The 19,307-nt window shown below is 38.9% G+C and overlaps 1 protein-coding gene across 2 annotated transcripts in view; it reads left to right on the top strand.

The window, feature by feature from the left end:
• The window catches only part of SPAG9 (sperm associated antigen 9), a 110,991-nt gene that overhangs the window by 12,260 nt on the left and 79,424 nt on the right, over positions 1-19,307 (top strand). For both annotated transcript variants that reach the window (XM_053930493.2, XM_053930494.2), the window contains exon 2: positions 15,040-15,160. In XM_053930493.2, coding sequence (XP_053786468.1) covers positions 15,040-15,160 — 121 coding nt within the window. The remainder of the gene's footprint in view (positions 1-15,039; positions 15,161-19,307) is intronic.

A 19,307-nucleotide genomic window follows, 5' to 3' on the forward strand; every position in this document is an offset into this window, starting at 1 on the left:
GAGAGAAGGGGGAAGAGAGAGAGAGAAAGAGAGGGAGAGAAAGAGAAACATCAATGTGAGAGAGATTGACGAGTTGCCTCCCCTGAAGGCCCCAACTGGAGATCCAACCTGCAGCCTAGGTATGTGCCCTGACCAGGAATCAAATCTGATGCCTTTGGTGGATGGGATGATTCTCTAACCATTTAGACACCTGGCCAGGGCTGCAGTGTGGTTTTTAATCATGATTCACAGTGATTCAGAATGATGATTCTTACCACCAAATGGCATTTTTTTTATGTGGTCCATTTTGAGGATATAGATATATATGAAATTCTAGAAACATTTCTTATTAAAATAGATATGGTAAAAATGTTTTGGTGCTTTAGTTCTTCTTAAAAGTATGCTTATGGAAGTATGAAAAGCATGGCTGTGGTTCTTAGTGATACTGGTCAACTAACGGTGCTAATATTGTTGACTTGGAAAATTTTCATTCTCCAAAAGACCACCTTTTAAAAATATAGACTGTATTTTTTTCTTCCTGTGAAAATTTCACTTTATATAGGTGCCACCATATTTCTTCCTTAAAAAGATTTTTGTTGAGGTAAAATATACGTAAAGCTTACCATTTTAACCATTTTTAAGTGTACTAAGTACACATACTTTTTTGCAACCATCACCACCCTTAATCTCCAGAACTTTTTTATCCTCACAAACTGAAACTCCTTATCCGTGAAGCAATAACTCCACGATCTGTTTTCCTGCCGCCTTGAAACCACCGTTCTGTGTTCTGTCCCTCCGAGCTTGACTTCTTTCTTGGTGTCTCAGAAGGGGAATCATACAGTATTTGCCGGTTGTGTCTTACTTACCTCACTGAGCATGTTTTCAGGGCCAGTCCATTTTGTGGACTGCATCATAATTTCATTCCTGTTAAGGCTGAATAATATTCCATTATATATAGTATATACAAGTGTCTTATATGTATGATAGGATAATTTTTTCTCCTCTTCTGTAGGTTATCTTTTTGCTTTCTTGATGATGTCCTTTGAAGCACAAAAGTTTTTAATTTTTTAAAAGAGTTTATTTATTTATTTTTAGAGAGGGAAAGGGAGGGAGAAAGAGAGTGATAAATCAATGTGTGGTTGCCTCTCGTGCACCTGGGGACCTGGCCGGCAACCAAGACATGTGCCCTGACTGGGAATTGAACTGATAGCCTTTCGGTTCACAGGCCAGCACTCAATCCACTGAGCCACACCAGCCAGGGCAAGATTTTTAAATATACGATATTATGTCATCTGCAAGTAGAGGTAGTTTTACTTCTTTCTTTCTAATCTAAATGCCTTTATTTCATTTTCTTGGCTAATTGCACTGACGAGAACCTCCAGTACAACACTGAATAGACATGGCAAGAGTGAAAATTCTGTCTTGTTCCTGAACTTAGGGGGAAATTATTCAGTCTTTGACTATTAAGTATGATGTTAATTGCAGGGTGTTTGTAAATGCTCTTTATTTGACAAATGCTTTTTCTGTAACTATTCAGATAAGCCAGTACTGTTCAGATGCATTATTAGGTAGTTGTGTTTTTTTTAAAACATCTGGAAATACTTACTTGTGACAAGACAGAAGTGTAATTTTATAGCTCAATTTAAGTTTGAGTAGTATAAAATTAATCCTTAAAAGAGGCATACGTGTACACCAGTAGTATATAAGAGTTATTTCTCTGTATTTGCCAACACTTGACACTATCAGACATTTTGATTTCTGTTGCTAGTCTGATGTGTGTTGAAACAACCTCTTGTTTTACATTCCTTTCTCAGATCACCGGTGTGGTTGAGCATATTTTCTTGATGATTCTACTTTTCCTTTTCTGTGAATTGCCTGTTTCATTTAGTCATTACTGGCAGCAACCTGTGTCTGGCTCTATCTAAATTATACTTTTACAGTGGCTTTATAGGACTCCCTTATGGTCATCAATGGCAGCTAGGACCACTGCATGAAAAGGACTTGGGAATCTGTGGTTTATTTTTTTAAATCCTCACCTGAGGATATGTTTATTGACTTTAGAGAGAAAGGAAGGAGGAGAGGGAGAGAGAAACATAGATCAGTTGTCTCCTGTACACGCCCCGCCTGGGAACCCAACCAGGGATTGATGCTGCAACGTTTTGATGTACGGGAAAATGCTCCAACCAGCTGAGCCACCCGGCCAGGGCAGGAATCGGAATCTGTAGTTTCTTTTTATTTTAAAAAATATATTTTTAAAGTTTATTTTTAGAGAGAGAGAGGAAGGGAGGGAGAAAGAGAAGGAGAGGAACATCGATGTGTGGTTGCCTCTTGCACGTCCCCTACTGGGGGCCTGGCCCTCGACCCAGGCATGTACCCTTACTCAGAATCAAACCAGTGACCTTTCAGTTTGCAGGTAGGCGGTCAGTCCACTGAGCCACACCAGCCAGGGCAGGAATCTGTAGTTTAAAAGAGGCCTGAGGCCCTGGTAGGGTGGGTAGGTAGAGCATCATCCTGATATGCCAAGGTTGCTGGTTCAATCCCTGGTCAGGCACATTACAAGAACTACCACTGAATGCATAAATAAGTGGAACAACAAATTGATGTTTCTCTCTCTCTCTAAAATCAACAAATAGAAAATTTTTTAAAATAAAATAAAAGAGATCTGAGACATGTAATATCCAAACGCAATTTACGGACTTTGGAACCTGCCCATATAAGCATTTATGAGACAACCAGGAAAATCTGAACAGAGACTGGATATTCCCTATTATTTCATTAAGGAGTGGAGAATGGCGCTATTCTAACTCAGTCCTTCAGCGTTTATTAGCTAAATTTTCTTATAAAGCAGAACTTTTCCCTCATCAGCTGTTTGGTTTACCCCAAAGTATAGTTTGTACAAGAAAAACAGACTAAGTGCTAGATTCTTCAATTTTTGTACTTTTATAAGTTCCAAGAGCTCTTCCTTGTTCTTACTTTCCCCTCAGACCCCCTGTTTTTAAAGATAGCATGGATACAATCACTTTTCTTTGGTCTCTGACTATATTAATTATAGTTTTCATTTTTTTCCTGCTTTGCCTGTTTCCTCAGAGTCCCCTCCCCCCCTTTTTTTATAGTTTTGGTCTCTCTCTTCAGGTTGGAGTTTCAATTGCTTGATAACCCTTAATTACCCCTTCATGTTTTAAGAGTGAGGCACTAAAAAAGGAGAGCCAGAAGCTTTGTGTGGCTGGATGCAGTTTATTGCCTTTGGGAACCCAGATTTCAGTACCCCATGGTCTTTTCTCAGAGACATTTGAGTTTTTCCAGAAAAAATAATCGCTTTGGAGTGAGGGGCAGTGGAGTGGTAGATAAGCCTAGTTATCACGGGAATCTGGGTACGGGCAGGAAGAGAAAGGGGGCTTTCAGTATTACTGTTTGATATATAGATTTTTCACTTCATTCCTCTCTTTTTCTTTTGGCTGTGCCTGATCTCCACTAGTATAGAGACGCTCTTACTGAGTTTCTTCAGGAAACAAACTTCCTCTCTTCTGTAAAGGTAGGCAAGGAGGGCCACCTTGCTGCTCTGGGATGGCTCTGGGGACCTACTAGGGATATTATTAACTAGTTCTTTTAGACTTTTATTCTTCCCCCATTTTCATTCCCACCCTCACCCCAATTCCCTAATTACATAGTTTTCATTATATGGATCTATCATATTTACTTATCCACTATTTAAAAAAAAATTTTTAAAGATTTTATTTATTTTTTTAGAGAGAGGGGAAGGGAGGGAGAAGGAGAGAGAAATATCAACGTGTGGTTGCCTCTCATGTGGCCCCCACTGGAGACCTGGCCTGCGACCCAGGCATGTGCCCTGACTGGGAATTGAACCAGCAACCCTTTGGTTTGCAGCCTGCGCTCAATCCACTGAGCTACGCCAGCCAGGGCTACTTAACCACTATTTTTAAAAATATTTTTAAAAATTAATCTTGGGAAGAGAGGGAGAGAGAAATATCAATTTATTGTTTCACTTATTTTTTCTACTCATTGGTGGTTTCTTGTCCGTGCCCTGACTGGGGATTGAACCCACAACCTTGGTGGATTGGAATAATGCTCTCACCAACTGAGCTATTTGGCCAGGGCCTTATCCACTATCTGTTGATGGACATTTAGGTTATCTTCCAGTTCAAAACTATTATAAATCGTCCTTCAACGAATATCCTTATACATGTTCCTTTGTGCATGTACAGTTGATTTTTAACGATAGGAAACTCTTATTATAAAATGTCATATTTTAAATACCACTAATAATTTTATTTCAACTAATTTGTTAGCTTTTAATTATGGAAATATCCAAGCATTAAAGTAGAATAGTATAATGAACTCCTACGTACCCATTGCTCAACTTTTAAGAGTTAACAACATCAAGCCAATATCTTTTAAAAGATTTTATTTATTTAGAGAGAGGGGAGGGGAGGAAGAGAGAGAGGAGGAGAAACATCGATGTATGAGAGAGACATCCATCAGTTGCCTCTTGTATGTGACCCAAACAGGGACCGAACCTGCTCACCAGGCATGTCCCCGATCCGGAATCAAACCCGTGACCCTTTGGTTTGCGGAACAATGTGCAACCCACTGAACTATATCAGTCAGGGTCAAGCCAATATTACTTTATCTGTCCTTACTTCTCCTCAGCATTTGCACCATAATCTTAAAAAATATATCTTATTGATTATGCTATTACAGTTGTCCCAGTTTTTCTTCCTTTGCCCCCCTCCACCCACTACCCCTCTTCCCTCTAGCAATCCTCTCCCCCTTAGTTCATGTCCATGGGTCGTGCATATAAATTCTGTGGCTTCTCCAATTCCTATACTATTCTTGACATCCCCCTGTCTATTTTGTATCTACCAATTATGCTTCTTAATCCCTGCACTATTTCCCCCTTACTCCCCCTTTCCCCTCCCAGCTGATATACTCCAAATGATCTCCATATCTATGATTCTGTTCCTGTTCTGGATGCTTGCTTAGTTTGTTTTTTTAGATTCAGTTGTTGATAGTTGTGAATTTGTTGCCATTTTAATATTCATAGTTTTGAAATTCTTCTTTTTCTTAATAAGTCCCTTTAACATTTCATGTAATAATGGCTTGGTGATGATGAACTCCTTTAGCTTTACCTTGTCTGGGAAGCACTTTATCTGCCCTTCATTTAAATGATAGCTTTGCTGGCTAGAGTAATCTGACTTGTATGTAGGTCCTTTCTTTTCATCACTTGAATACTTCTTGCCAGTCACTTCTTGCCTGCAAAGTTTTTTTGAGAAATCGGTTGATTGTCTTGTGGGAACTCCTTTGTAGGTAACTTTCTATTTTCTTGCTGTTTTTAAGATTCTCTCTTTATCTTTTACTTTTGACATTTTAATTATGATGTGCCTTGGTGTGATCCTCTTGGGGTCCAACTTGTTTGGGACTCTCTCTGCTTCCTGGACAGGCCTATTTCGTTCACCAGATTAGGGAGGGTTTTTTTCATTATTTTTTCAAATAAGTTTTCAATTTCTTGCTCTTCCTCTTCTCCTGGCATCCTTATAATTTGGATGTTGGTACTTTTGGAGATGTCCCAAAGGGTCCTTATATTGTCCTTGCTTGTTTTGAGTTCTTTTTTCTTCTTGCTGTTCTGGTTGAATGCTTATTTCTTCCTTATGTTCCAAACTGTTGATTTGAATCCCGGCTTCATCCCCTCCACTGTTGGTTCCCTGTAGATTTTTCTTTATTTCACGTAGTGTAACCTTCATTTCTTCCTGGGTCTTTTTCATGTTGTTGCTGTAGTCAAGAAGCGCTTTGAGCATCCTGATCACCAGTGTTTCGAATTCTGCATCTGATAGGTTGGTTATCTGTTTCGGTTAGTTCTTTTTCTGGGGTTTTGTTCTGGGGTTTTTTTTTTTGTTTTTTTTGGGGGGGGCCATATTTGTCTCTTTAATTTGTCAACTTGCTTCCCTGTGTTTGTTTCTGTGTATTATTAGGTAGAGCTGCTTTGACTCCCTGTCTTAGTAATGTGGCCTGTTGTAGAAAAGGCATCTGTAAATTGTGTGGGGCAGAGCCTTAGGTGCCAGGGTGGGGCAACCCGCTTTGTGGCATTATGTGAGGGGTGGGCTCTGAGAGGGGACAGTGCTGCTGCCTGGTTTCTGGAGGTTTGCCTGGCACTTGTCCTGTGCGACTGGTGGCCTTCCAGCTTTTACCCTGGTGGTGAAACCCAGAGGGAGTGGGTCTGAGTAAGAATTAGGTCCAGTGGGCCCTTTAAGCAGAGTCTCCTGAAAATCTGGCAGTTTCTTCCACCGCCACAACCCCCACTGGGTTTTACAGCCAGAAGTTTTGAGGACTTATCTTTCCTGTACTGGAATCCCGGGCTGTGCAGTGTGACCTGGATCTGGGATAGTTCACTCCCAAGGTATCCCTCCTGATTTTTATCCACCACACTGGAATGTGGTACTGCCCCTTCTACCTCCACCACCTCTCCACCCATCTCTGCTCCTCCTACCTGTCTGATTTCTTTAAATCCTTGGTTGTCAGACTGCCATGCAGCTCTGTTTTCTGATGGTTCTGGATAGTTTTTGTTTTGAGGTCTAGTTGTAATTCTTTCTGTGGCTGTGAGAGGAGGTGAAGCATGTTCACCTACGCCTCCATCTTGACCAGAAGTTGCACCATAATTTTAAAGCAAATCAAAAAGCTACATATTAGTATATCTCTAAAAGATAGTTTTAAAAATCACATATAAAATTTATAAATGATTATTCCTTAATAACATTTAATCAGTATTCATTTTCCCAATTGTCTCATTAATGTAGTTTTGTAGTTGTTTTAATCAGGATTGAACCAAGATAGTCCACATACTTACACTTGGTCTAATATGTCTGTTAAGTTTCTCTTACTCTGTAATAGTACTCCTCCCCTTTCTAAAATTTTTTAGAAAATATTCCACATTTTGGATTTACTGGGGCTGGGGGAACCACATCTCTCTGGCATTATTATTATGGTCTGTCCTCTTAATTTCTTAAAAAGTGCCGGACTGAAAAACAATTACAGTTAACTGAACTTAACTAAATAGAACAATAATTATTTAATATAATGGCAATATTTTCCTTCCCCAACTCTTCAGAGTAAATGAAGAGGATAATATCTTGGTGGATACTTCGCAATAAAATCAGCTCTTTATTTGGTAGTATTATTTTTTAGACAACTACTGTATTTAAAGTTATTACTTTAAAAGGCTTTTCCCCTTTTTTTGTCTGTTGCATCTTTACTCCAATAAGCAACAACCTCTAGGGATTTTCTTTTAAACCTCGGGAGCTCGCCTTTTCAAAGTATTCATTTGTTTTTCTCCAGAACAGTGGGGCAGAACAGCCCCTATACGCCATCTGGACTTGAAGCCGTTTTGCTCCATCACAAAGCTTATTCTTTTTAGATCCTGACATAAGTCTGTATTGTCTGCTGCCTTCTTTTAAACAGTGTCTGGTTGCTCCCAGGAGAGTTCTATCTGAAGTTACGTCAGTGTTGTTGCTGGCCGATTAGTGGGGAGGGAAAAGGGTATCTAGTTAAGATGTGCTTATCATACATGCTAAAAAGCCCGCTGATGGGCTCTTACCCCCTGTCCAGTACTTTTTTAAAGGTATGTGTGTGAGGGAGAGACTAAAGACAGGGATGGGGGCAGATGTGTGCCCTATACCAACATACCTGAGGAATCTGACAAACTCTTGTGTTGGAGGCGAGTAACCAGAAGTTTCCAGGGGAAGGATGGTTTTACGATCTGAAAAACTGCCACTTTCCCGCATGCCGGGTGTAATTTCAGGGTGTCCAACTTTATAAAGTTAAGCCACTGGCAAGAAATTAAATCACATTAAATCAATTTTGAATACCCATAGGCTTCTTACAAACATTAATTTACTTTTTCCTTCTTTAAAATGTCTCTGGCTAGGGCAGAGCCTCCAAAATCCTATTCACTTTGCCTAAAAATACTGTGTTATATGCAAGTTATAGTAACAAAAGGAAACCACATTGTTTGGGAACTCTGTTGTAAATACATACCTTTAAAACATAGGAAAAAATGAAGTCATAAAATGAATCTATCTGTACAATCTTCCTATATAGGCTTTTTGTATAGACCCACACTTCTGTATCGTAGTCCTGAAATACGCAACTCTTGTATTGTAGCTTTCAACTTAAATGGGTCTGATGTCATGGTGTTCAGCATGAATTGTATGTAATTAAAATGGGGTTATCCCGGCCCTGACCAGGTATTTCAGTTGGTTAGGGTGTCATCCAATAGGCCAAGGTTGCAGGTTCAATCTCCATTCAGGGCACAGACAAGAAGCAATCATTAAGTGTATAAATAAGTGGAATGACAAATTGATGTTTCTCTCACTCTCCCCTTTCTCTCTCTCTAAAATCAATACATTAAAAAACTTTTTTAAAGGAATTATTCCTTCACATGATTTTCTTTTCCCTCAATATCCCATTTCTGAGTTTGAATTTGATTAACTACGTTTAGAAAAATACTTTTCTAAAAAGTATTTATACTTTTTAGTGTGGATTATAATCTGCCCAGTGAAGAATAAGTACTGTTTGGACCTGGCTAGGTAGCTCAGTTGGTTACAGCATTGTCTGGATATACCAAGGTTGTGGGTTTGATCCCGGGTCAGGACACATACAGGAAACAATCAAGGAATACAAATGGGTGGAACAACAGATGGATGTTTCTCTCTTCCTCCTCCCCCTCCCACACCTCTCTCTTTGTGGCTCTGTGTCTCTCCTCCGTTCCTCTCTCTCTCTCTGTCTAAAATCTGTACATTAAAAAAAAAAAGAGCCCTGGCTGGTGTGGCTCAGTGGATGAGCACCAACCTGCAAACCAAAGGGTTGCTGGTTCAATTCCCGGTCCCGGCACATGCCTGGGTTGTAGGCCAGGTCCACAATAAGGAGCATGTGAAAGGCTACCACACATTAATGTTTCTCTCCTTCCCTTTTTCTTCCCTTCCCTTGTCTCTAAAAATAAATAAATAAAATCTTAAAAAAAAAAAACAAGAATAAACACTGTGCTTCATAATAAAAAAAATACTCATCAGTTTTGGTGTAATGATAATGGTCATTTTAATGCTTGATATGTCAAGCTTTTCTAAGGTAAAAAGCAAGTGATTAAGGTTCATGTGTAGCTCTCAGGCCACTAGTAAAGAGGTATAAGCATATAGATTGTATACCCTCCCTTTCCTTTATTACTATTATTTTTAAGATTTTATTTATTTATTTTTAGAGAGAGCAGAAGGGAGAGAGAAAGAGAGGGAGAGAAACATCAATGTGTGGTTGCCTCTCACACGCCCCTACTGGGGGCCCTGGCCTGCAACCCAGGCATGTGCCCTGACTGGGAACTGAACCAGCAACCCTTTGGTTTGCAGGCCAGCACTCAATCCACTGAGCCACACCAGCCAGGGATCCTTTATTATTTTAGAATAGATAAATAATCAATGTTTATTGTTTTTAATAAATAGCAGTTTTAGATTACTTAAGGGTAAGGCTATTGAAACAAAGGTAAAATGACCTTAAATCCCACGACTGCTGAACAGCCATTACCAGCATTTTAATATAGTCATCCAAAACTTTTATTTTGCCTATTATTCTTCCAGTTTATGAAAGAGAATATTTTAAAAACATTTTTTAAAAATTAACTTTCACAGTTTTTCTAAGTGGGGGAAATCATTCTTGATTTCCTATAGAACTTGAAGATGCATTGAAATTGAGTCCATTGTGTTTTTTTAAGCTTTTATTTTATATTTTCAGAGAGAGAGGGAGAGAAACATTAATGATGTGAGTGAAATAGATTGGTTGCCTCTCTCTTGCCCGGAACCGGGGCCCTAGCCTGCAACCCAGGCATGTGCCGGGACTGGGAATTGAACTGGCAACCTTTTGGTTCCCAAACCTGCACTCAGTCTTCTGAGCCACACCAGACAGAACAGAGTGCATTGTTTTGTGTTTCCTATATTTACCTTCATGGGGAAGGAAATGTATTTTTCTAAGATTCCCAAAGGAATTCATGATGCCAGAAAGTTTAAAATTCACCATTTAGAATAAAAAAAGAAAACAACCCCATACCATTACAAGAAATGGCAATTCATTTTGTAGTCTCTCTGTTTTAATTTGCTAGAAGGAAAGGCCTGGGATTATGTATTCGTTAAGGACTATTTTCATTATTGCCAGTCCTTTCCTGTGAAGGGAGATAACATAAACAAAAGATTTCCATTTGGCCATAAATAGCTTGGCCCGTCCAACAACTGTCATACAACTTCGGGGGGGGGGAAAGATCTCTTCCTTTTGTCATATTTACTTTAGATTATTGACATAGATACAAAGTCTTAGTAGTTACAATAAAATGTGAAGCATTTTGAAGATCGAATCATCTATGTGGGTCTAAGTGATGCTTGTAGAGTAAGCGTTTGGTAGTGACTGCTGAAGAGTTGTGGGTTATTTATGCCCTTCTGTAGCCAGACTGGGTCGCCAAGAAACAAAGTAGACACAAAGCCTTGCGTCCATGTGATGTTTCTTCTCTCCATCAGAAAAGTGTTCTGAATAGGCAGAATAGTACTCACACAATACAATTGTTTTTTTGCCCCCAGCTTTATTGAGAAATGATTGACATATAGCATTGTGTGAATTTAAGGTATACAGTGTACAATGTTAATGATTTTATATATGTATACATATATATGTAAATGATTGCCACAGTAAGGTTGGTTGACACATTCATCACTTCCCTTAGTTACAAATATTCTTTTGTGGTGAGAACTTTTATATGTATTTTCGTAGCAACTTTCACATATGCAGTAAGAGTAGTACGGGTGACCACAGTCTTTGTGCTGCTCTACATCTGGTCCCCAGACTCTCTCATCTTCTAGCTGGAAATGTGTACCCTTCGACGTTCCCCCACTTCTCCCGCCCCTTCTCCCGACCCTTAGGGGTAACATTTTTGTTAGGAGTTAGTAGCACAGTGTTTTAAGTGTTACTTATAAACATCTGCTCTGTATTCTTCAATACAACATTTTATTCATAGCACAAAAGACTAAAATAAGAATTGCTAGTTACTTACCCAGATAAACAGCAGTTAGCCAAGGGAGCATCATTTTCAAAGCAGGCCAAAAAAATAATTACATTTTCTTATTAATACTAAGTCTTTGCTTATATCCCCACGTAAAAATGTTGAAATACTTACTCGAACTTCACCAGCAACACGTAGTTGCTTCTTTTCTGTTCACTGTAACCTCTATATTACCTGCCTGCATTCACTTTGTAGCCAGTGAACAACACCCTTGGAAGGCAGGGATGGTGTGGTACTCACAGTCATGTTCCACTTGCCTGGCCCATCGGAAGTAGACGTTTCTTGAATGATTGAATGACTTGTTTGAGAGCTTTGTCAAGTTTGTGTCTTTTCTCATATTCACTATAACCACTGCTCCTTCTACATATAGTCATCTTTAGATTCATATTCTGGAGAAATAAACAATGATTGTTTGAGGCTTATAAAAAGCTTCACAAATATGGAATATTTTAATAGTAAAGTGTAGGGCAGGGCTACTAAATCAGATGTTTGTGGAAGGACTTGAGGGGTCCCTGAGCCCCTGAGAAAAATAGGCATAATTTGGGGTGGGTGAGGTCATTTTTTCCAGGGGAAACATGGTTCATGGATGTATCAAATTCCCAAATGTGTCTGGACCCCCAAACAACTGAGAACCAGTGTTTCAACTCAAATATCCTTCAGTGGATAGTTGAGTGAAGAAGATGTGGTATATACACGTACACACTCACAGTGGAACACTGCTTAGCCACGGAACATGACGTACTGCCATTTGCAACATGGATGGATCTTGACAGTATTGTTCTGAGTGAAATAAGTCAGATGGAGAAGGACAAGAACTATATGACTTCATTCATATGTGGGATATAAAACAAAAGCAGTACATGAACAAATAAAACAACCCCCCCCCCCAAACTCATAGATACAGACAGTAGAATGGTGGTCACCAGAGGGAAGAGGCATGGGGGGAAGGTGAAGAGGGTAGAGGTCAAATATATGGTGGCAGAAGGAGACCAGACTTTGGGTGGTGAGTACACGATAGAATACACAGACATATTATAAAGTTGTGTATCTGAAATCTATATAATGTTACTAACCAGTGTTACCCCAATAAATTTAATTTAAAAAAAGAACCAATGTTTCAGAGGTGGTAGGTTTCAAGCTTCAAAGATAAGGAAAACATTGGTTAGTGGTATGTTGGGAACCATCCTTCCTGGGTTCAGAAACTATAACCCCTATGGCAAAAGCTGAGTAAAAAGACCCTCTCTCTTTCACTGAGAGAGCAGCCGTGTCGTCCCTTTTCCTCCACAGGATTTCTGTAGTCTGTGAATTTGTCTCATCTCATCCATAATGCTGCGGACACTGCGGGCTGGTGTCCACATCAGTGGTATGAGGAAGTCGTATGGCTCTTGAGAAAAAGTAGATAACTATATTAGAATGCTTTCAGTTTCTTGAAACCTACTCAAACAAGCTTAAATAAAATAGGAACTGATTGGTTTATGTAATTAGGGGGGGAAAAAACCCAAAACAAAAAAGGACTGGAAATGCTGGGTCCAGGAACTGCTGAGTCTAAGACTCAAATGGTATCTTTATATAAGGTTTTATTCCCTCTTGCTCTTTGTTTTCCTTTATATTGGGTTTATTCTCAGACATGCTCTTTCCATATGTTGGAAAAGATGGCTGTCTACAGCTTAAGCCTGCTAGGTTCTTAGAGTTTGTGATTCCAGAGGAAGAGGGGGTATGCAGTATTTTCCAAAATAACAGACAGATGGCCCAGGGAGGAAGAGTCCTGCGTTCAAGGACTGTGCCCACCCACAGGAAGATGGAGCCTCACCAATCCAGTTGCATGAACTGAGTAGAATTAGGGTGGAACAGAAGTTCCTCCAAGGAGTCATGGTGTACAGACAAAAAAACAACTTCTACTACAGTGATTGAAAAGTTTTAGGACAGATGGATAAAAATTTTCATAATAAAACTAAGGTATATTTAGTGGTATGTAAGTTTTTTTGTGAACACTGCATTTTTCTATGTGGGTTTCAGTGTTTTACTCTGAGTTTTTTGTTGTTTAACAAATATTTGAGCACCTACATGTGCCTCCATCATTCTTTGTACTGGGTCTGCAGCAGCAAGCAAAAACAAAATCCCTGCCCTTATGGAGCCTATGTTTTAGTGAGGCCAGGTCAATAATAAATATGGTAGGTTACTAAAATATGCAGTGTTTCAGATAGGGATAAGTGCTGTAGATGAAAAAAAAAAACAGGGAGGGAAGTAGGGAGTGGTCCTGCTGTTTAAAATGCCATGGGCAAGCCAAGTCTCTGTAAAAGGGTGGGATTTGAACAGAGATGTTGAGGGGAGAGGGAGTGAGCCATTTAGATACCTGGAGGAAGAGAATTCCAGGCAGTAGGAGGCAAGTGCAAAGGCTTGGAGTGTCTTGAGGAACCGCAGGTAGGGTTGTGTCAGCATGTGAAGGAGTGGGGAAGAGGAGGAAGAGTACTAGAGGATGATGTCAGAGAGGTGAGAGGATGGTAGATTGTGTTGGCCCTTCCTTGAAGGCTATGATAAGGACTTTGGGAGAATCATCTGATTTTGAGCAGGGGCGTAAACTGATCTGCCATACTTTTTTTTGTTCATTTGATCTGCGTTACTTCTTAAAGGGTCACTCTAATTATTGTATTGAGAGTGCATTGTAGAGGGGCAAGGGTGGAAGGAAACCAGTTAGGAGGCTATTGCTGTTGAATTAATCCAGGAAGTAAATAGTGAGTGGGCACAGATCAGGATAGGGGTGGAGGTGAGGAAAAGTGGTTGGATCTGAAGGTAGATTTGCTGATGGATTGGACATGAGATGTTAGAGAAAGAGAAAAATCAAAGCTGACTCTAAAGTTTTGGACCTGAGCAACTGACCACAGTAATTTAATGAGCTAGGTAAGACCAGGAGAAATGAGCGTTGACATGTCATGTTTAAGACGCTTATTAGATATTCAAATGAAGCTGTTCAGTAGGCAGTTGCACATACTGATCTGGAGTTCATTACTGGGCCAGAGATTGGCCTAGAAATTTGGAGGTTGTCAGCATGTAGTTAGTATTTAAAGCCATGAACCTAGATGAGGTCACAAGGAAATAAGAGTAAACAATGAAGAGGAAAAGTTGTCCAAGAACTGAGCTTGCCAGTGTTAAGAAGTTTGGAGAGAAGAGGGAGAACCAATGAAGAAAACCAAGAATGACCAGCGGTAAAATAGAGGAAAAGAAGGAAATATCCTGGAAGCCAAATTAAAAAAAAAAATTTTAAGAGAAAGGTGTTTGTTTAAAATTTTATTTATTTACTTTTAGAGAGAGGGGAAGGGAGGGAGAAAGAGAAGGAGAGAAACATCAATGCATGGTTGCCTCTCACACACCCCTACTGGGGACCTGGCCTGCAACCCAGGCAGGTGCCCTGACTGGGGATCAAACCAGTGACCCTTTGGTTCACAGGCCAGCATTCAATCCACTGAGCCACACCAGCCAGGGCTCTTTCTTAGGAATTTAAATTCCATGGTTCAGGTACTCTAGAAGACTGTCCATTAATCAAATAATCATTTAACAAGTATTTATTGCTATTTCATCATCCTTTGGTTCTCTATTTGTTGTACATGTTAAGTATAAATTATGTAAAAATTTGTGTCTTGAATTCAGATGAATATGCAAGTGTACTAGTAAATGGATTTTTATTTTGAGGGTAGGATATACAAATATGTATTTTCTTTTGAATGCCTATTATATGAAGTGAAAACACTTTGATAAACAGATTATTTTGTCAGCTTTTCCTTCTATATTTGGAGGGTTTAAAACTTAATTTTTATAGAGAAACAAAAAATCAACCTAAATTCATGATTTTGAGGTCTTTTTGCGTAGTTAATGCTGGATTATGATTCCAAGAAACACAGGAGTTGATAATGTTAAAAAATTGTCATTTTGCTAATGAAAATAATAAATATTTCTTTTATTAGAAATTCATTGAATTTGAAGACTCTCAAGAACAGGAAAAAAAGGATTTACAGACCCGAGTGGAATCTTTAGAATCTCAAACAAGACAACTTGAACTGAAAGCAAAAAACTATGCTGACCAGAGTAAGTAAAAATACCTCTCCTCATCAGTGCACATTAAAGAGCGGGCTGTAATAGTGCAGTGACTCAGCCTGACCTTTGACTAGGGTTCCAAATATATGCTTGGAATTGTCATCACAGACTCAAGAGTGAGACCTGGGAGCTGGGTTCAGTTCTTTTTGTTCCCGTTTTCATGTGGCACCCTGGTCTACAGAAATGACTAAATCAAAAATACCTATCAAGACTTTCTTCTTCAATTTTGCTCTCAGCCTTTGACTGTAGTTAGCATTATGTTGTATCCACTATACAGGATTCTGGGGTGTGTGTATGCAGATCTTTTTATTTTCTTTTTAATTGATTTTAGAGAGAGAGAGAGAGAATGAGAAACATTGTTGTTCCACTTACTGATGCGTTTATTGGTTGATGCTTGTATGTGCCCTGACTGGGGATCAAACCCACCACCCTGGTGCATTGGGATGACACTAACCAACTGAGCTGCCCAGCCAGGCCCATTTCTTCTCATTTTGATCAACTACACAAAGTTTCATTGGTTTCTGTATTGTTTTGGGATTTATGAATGTAAGAGAAACTCTAGCTTTGAAGTATGTATAAAAAATGACTGAATTCTCTTTTTTGTTCCTTTATAGTGGAAAGCTGAGGGCATTTAGACTATCATTTTTCAGAATCATTTTATTTTAATATAATTGTATATATTATTCTTGGTTTAAAAACAATTACTGGCCCGGCCTGTGTGGCTTAGTGGATTGAGTGCCAGTCTGTGAACCGAGAGGTTCTTGGTTCGATTCCTGGTCAGGGCACATGCCTGGGTGGCCGGCTGGGAGAGGCGGTCTATTGATGTTTCTCTCGCCCATTGGTTACTCTCTTTCTCCCTCCCTTCTCTTTCCAAAGAATAAATAAAATCTTTAAAAAATTAAAAACAAAAATAAAAAATTACTCTTTCAAAACCCAATAATGGTTTTCCCTTTTGGACTAATGAAAGTGGTCCTAATTAAGTCAAAATTAGAAAAAAGAAATGGGGGAGAGATTTTTTTTTTTAAATTGTTGACACAATTACAGATGTTCCCCATACCTCCCTCCCCCTGAACCCACACCTTGGGGGAGAAGCTTTGGGGCCTATTTTCAGGTTTGGTGCAGGTAGGCAGAGTGCTGTCCAGTTTTTCACCTCAGCACTGTACACCTTCAGAATCTTAGGGAGCTACAGATGGCCAGCAGGTAGCCTTCCCCACGTCACCCATCAAGGAAGGGTACATATTGGCCTGCTGTTGAGGGACTGGCATTCAGGGTGGATAACCCTCCCTACCAGACTTGCAGTGTGTGTGATAACCGACTGCTCCCTCTAGGACAATGGAAGCGCCTGGAATCACTGTGAATCTGGAGTTCAGGTATTCCAGAATTCAAAGAGAATTCAGACGGCTGGCTGTTAAGCAGATGTCATAGAAGGGAGCTAATGGATGTTTGGTAACAGAAGCCAACTAGAGTGATACAGAATATGCCATGTGTCATATCTTTGTAGTTTTAAGCTTATAGATACCTAGACTGCTATACCCTTTCTTTGTTAACACAGAATACACCAAATGACTTCGGTCATTGTGCTGTAGAAACGTGAGGTCTTAGAGAGCTGCATACACTGACAAATACATTCCTGTCACATTACTGTGGCCAACACTCATCTAGTGGCAGTTAAGCTTTTGGTATGTTTTAAGAGTTGAGTATTTTCTATTTAAAGAAGAAAAATTAGCTATTGGAGATATTATAATCCTAACTTGACTGTGTTTTCATATCAGGTATTAATATTTTAGAACCAAATACTAATGGCACAGTTAGGAGAACCAGCCTCTCATTATTTTATCTATTAAATTTTCCTCTTGATTTCTGAAAAGAGTACCAAGTTTGTGATAACAAACTTTTTTAAATTACCCAATATAAAGGCACTCCTTTTCTAGAATTCTTTTATACATTAATTAACCTGATTCTATGATAAGGGATTTATTAAAGAAAGAATTACCTTGTACTTTAAATTGCATTATTGATATTAAAGTCTGTTAAAACATCTCTTTTAAATTCAAAGGAGATGCTGCTGCTTTTTTCATAAAGCTAATCAAACGGAATGAATTACTAATTTTTTTGCATACACTGTATCTTTCATAACTATAAATTTTAAAACCTACTTCCTGTTCCTTTCTAGTTAATGTAAATAAAATATAGTTGTCTCTTAAGATTTGTTATCCAGTCCAGTGAATCATATCTACTTTTTTTGGAATTGTCTTGTTCTGTGGTATCCAGTCTCTCTGAAAAGTACCGATTACTGTTTCCTATTTTAATTCAAAGTAAGTTTTCAAAATAAGGTATTTTTTTTTAAGGTATCTTTTTAAAATAATTGATAATTCTCTAGGGAAGGGATGAGGAAATTCTTCTCCAAGTAACCAAGTGTTAGATATGATCTTGAACTACATTTGTTCTGAAAACATTATTTTTGTTATGAATATCTGGGAGTCTCATATCTCATTTTGAGATAAATTTTGGTATCTAAATTATAATTAAAGAAGTTACAGCTGTGGTTAATCAGAATGGACCATTCAATCCTGACTGGGGTGGCTCAGTTGGTTGGGCATCTTGCTGCAAACCAACAATGTTCCCATTTGATTCCCAGTGAGGGCACATGCCCGGGTTGTTTGTTCGGTCCCTGGTTGTGGGGTGTGTACGAGGGGCAGCGGATCAATGTTTCTCTCTCACATCAATGTTTCTTTCCCTCTCTCCCTATCAGCCCGTCCCTCTAAAAGTAAATAAATAAATAACCCTGACTGATGTGGCTCATTGGGTTGGGCATCGTCCCGCAAACCAACAATGTTCCCATTTGATTCCCAGTGAGGGCACATGCCCGGGTTGCAGGTCAGGTCCCTGGATGGGAGTGTGGGAGAGGCAACCAATGTTTCTCTCCCTTTCTCCCTCCCTTCCCATTTCTCTAAAAATAAATAAATAAAATCTTACCGGGGTGGGGGGTGGGGAAATACCCTGCCCCCAGACCATTCAAATGCCCAAACCCAATTAACACTGAATCTTCGGTCCATGAGCTGAAGCTGTAAGGAGCCTTCTTTTATGAATGCTTTGGGCCTTACTCCCTCCTCCTGTGATACTTTGGAGTTTTACTTTCTTTTCCATCTGATTGTTTTCCTCTTCTGTTTTTCTCTCAGCCTTCACTGGATATGATGTGAAATCTCATTATATCTTAATTTTTTCTTTCTAGTCTTTATCACATTTAAACATCTGAGAAATATTTTAGAGGGAAATTAGTTTACATATTTTTCCATTATACTTCTTTAGCTTTCTTCCCCCAAATCTCCAATTATGTATCAAAGACCCTTATTTTTCAAAAAGGTGGTGATTGGAGGTAATCTTTAAGTATCATCAGTCCCCTCTCCTATTGGAAAACCGGGACAGGGAATATGTTTTCTTTAAAGGATGAAAACATTTAAATGGGTGTATGTCATAGTATGTTGATTCTTTTTTGTGTAATAGGAAACAATATCTGGACTATTTAAGATTCTATTAATTTTGTTTTTTGAAGCATATATAGTGCTTTTTGTTAAAATTACTGTAACCCAACCTATTTCTTAACTTTTTTAATGTTTTAAATGTATTTTTAAGTGTTCCTAACATGTGGTTTTAAATAAGAAGGCCACAGAAATTACTGATGAGGATACCTATAGTAGAGGAGGAATGGATTTTCTGGTTAGTGCCATTTTTTGAGTACCATATGATAATAGTATCTTGTCTGATTTCTGTGCTTATACGTATTCTAGCAGTATAACAGTCTTTGATTTTAAAAGACTGTCAGTTCTGACTTATAAATGTTTTAGGGCACATATCCCCTTTAAAAAGTAGCCACAGTAGAAGTCCGAGTTCTGCTTTGAAGACTGCTTGCTATGTTAAAAGGGGAAATTTTGGTTGTAGTTACTTGCTATTTGCGAAGCAAGAAAATATCAAGAAATAGGAACTGAATTGAAGGACACAGTTTACAGCCTACGACAGTGTAGAATCTGTCAGGTTGTCCTACGATTTCACAGTGTTGAGAAGTTGAGCCCATAACATTTTGTGGTCATGTTTGGTTTTGGAGATTTCTGGTTGCTCTTTTTTCAAAATTTGAACTCCA

Source organism: Desmodus rotundus, chromosome 9 (assembly GCF_022682495.2).
Source record: "Desmodus rotundus isolate HL8 chromosome 9, HLdesRot8A.1, whole genome shotgun sequence".
In the NCBI taxonomy this organism is placed as follows: domain Eukaryota; kingdom Metazoa; phylum Chordata; class Mammalia; order Chiroptera; family Phyllostomidae; genus Desmodus; species Desmodus rotundus.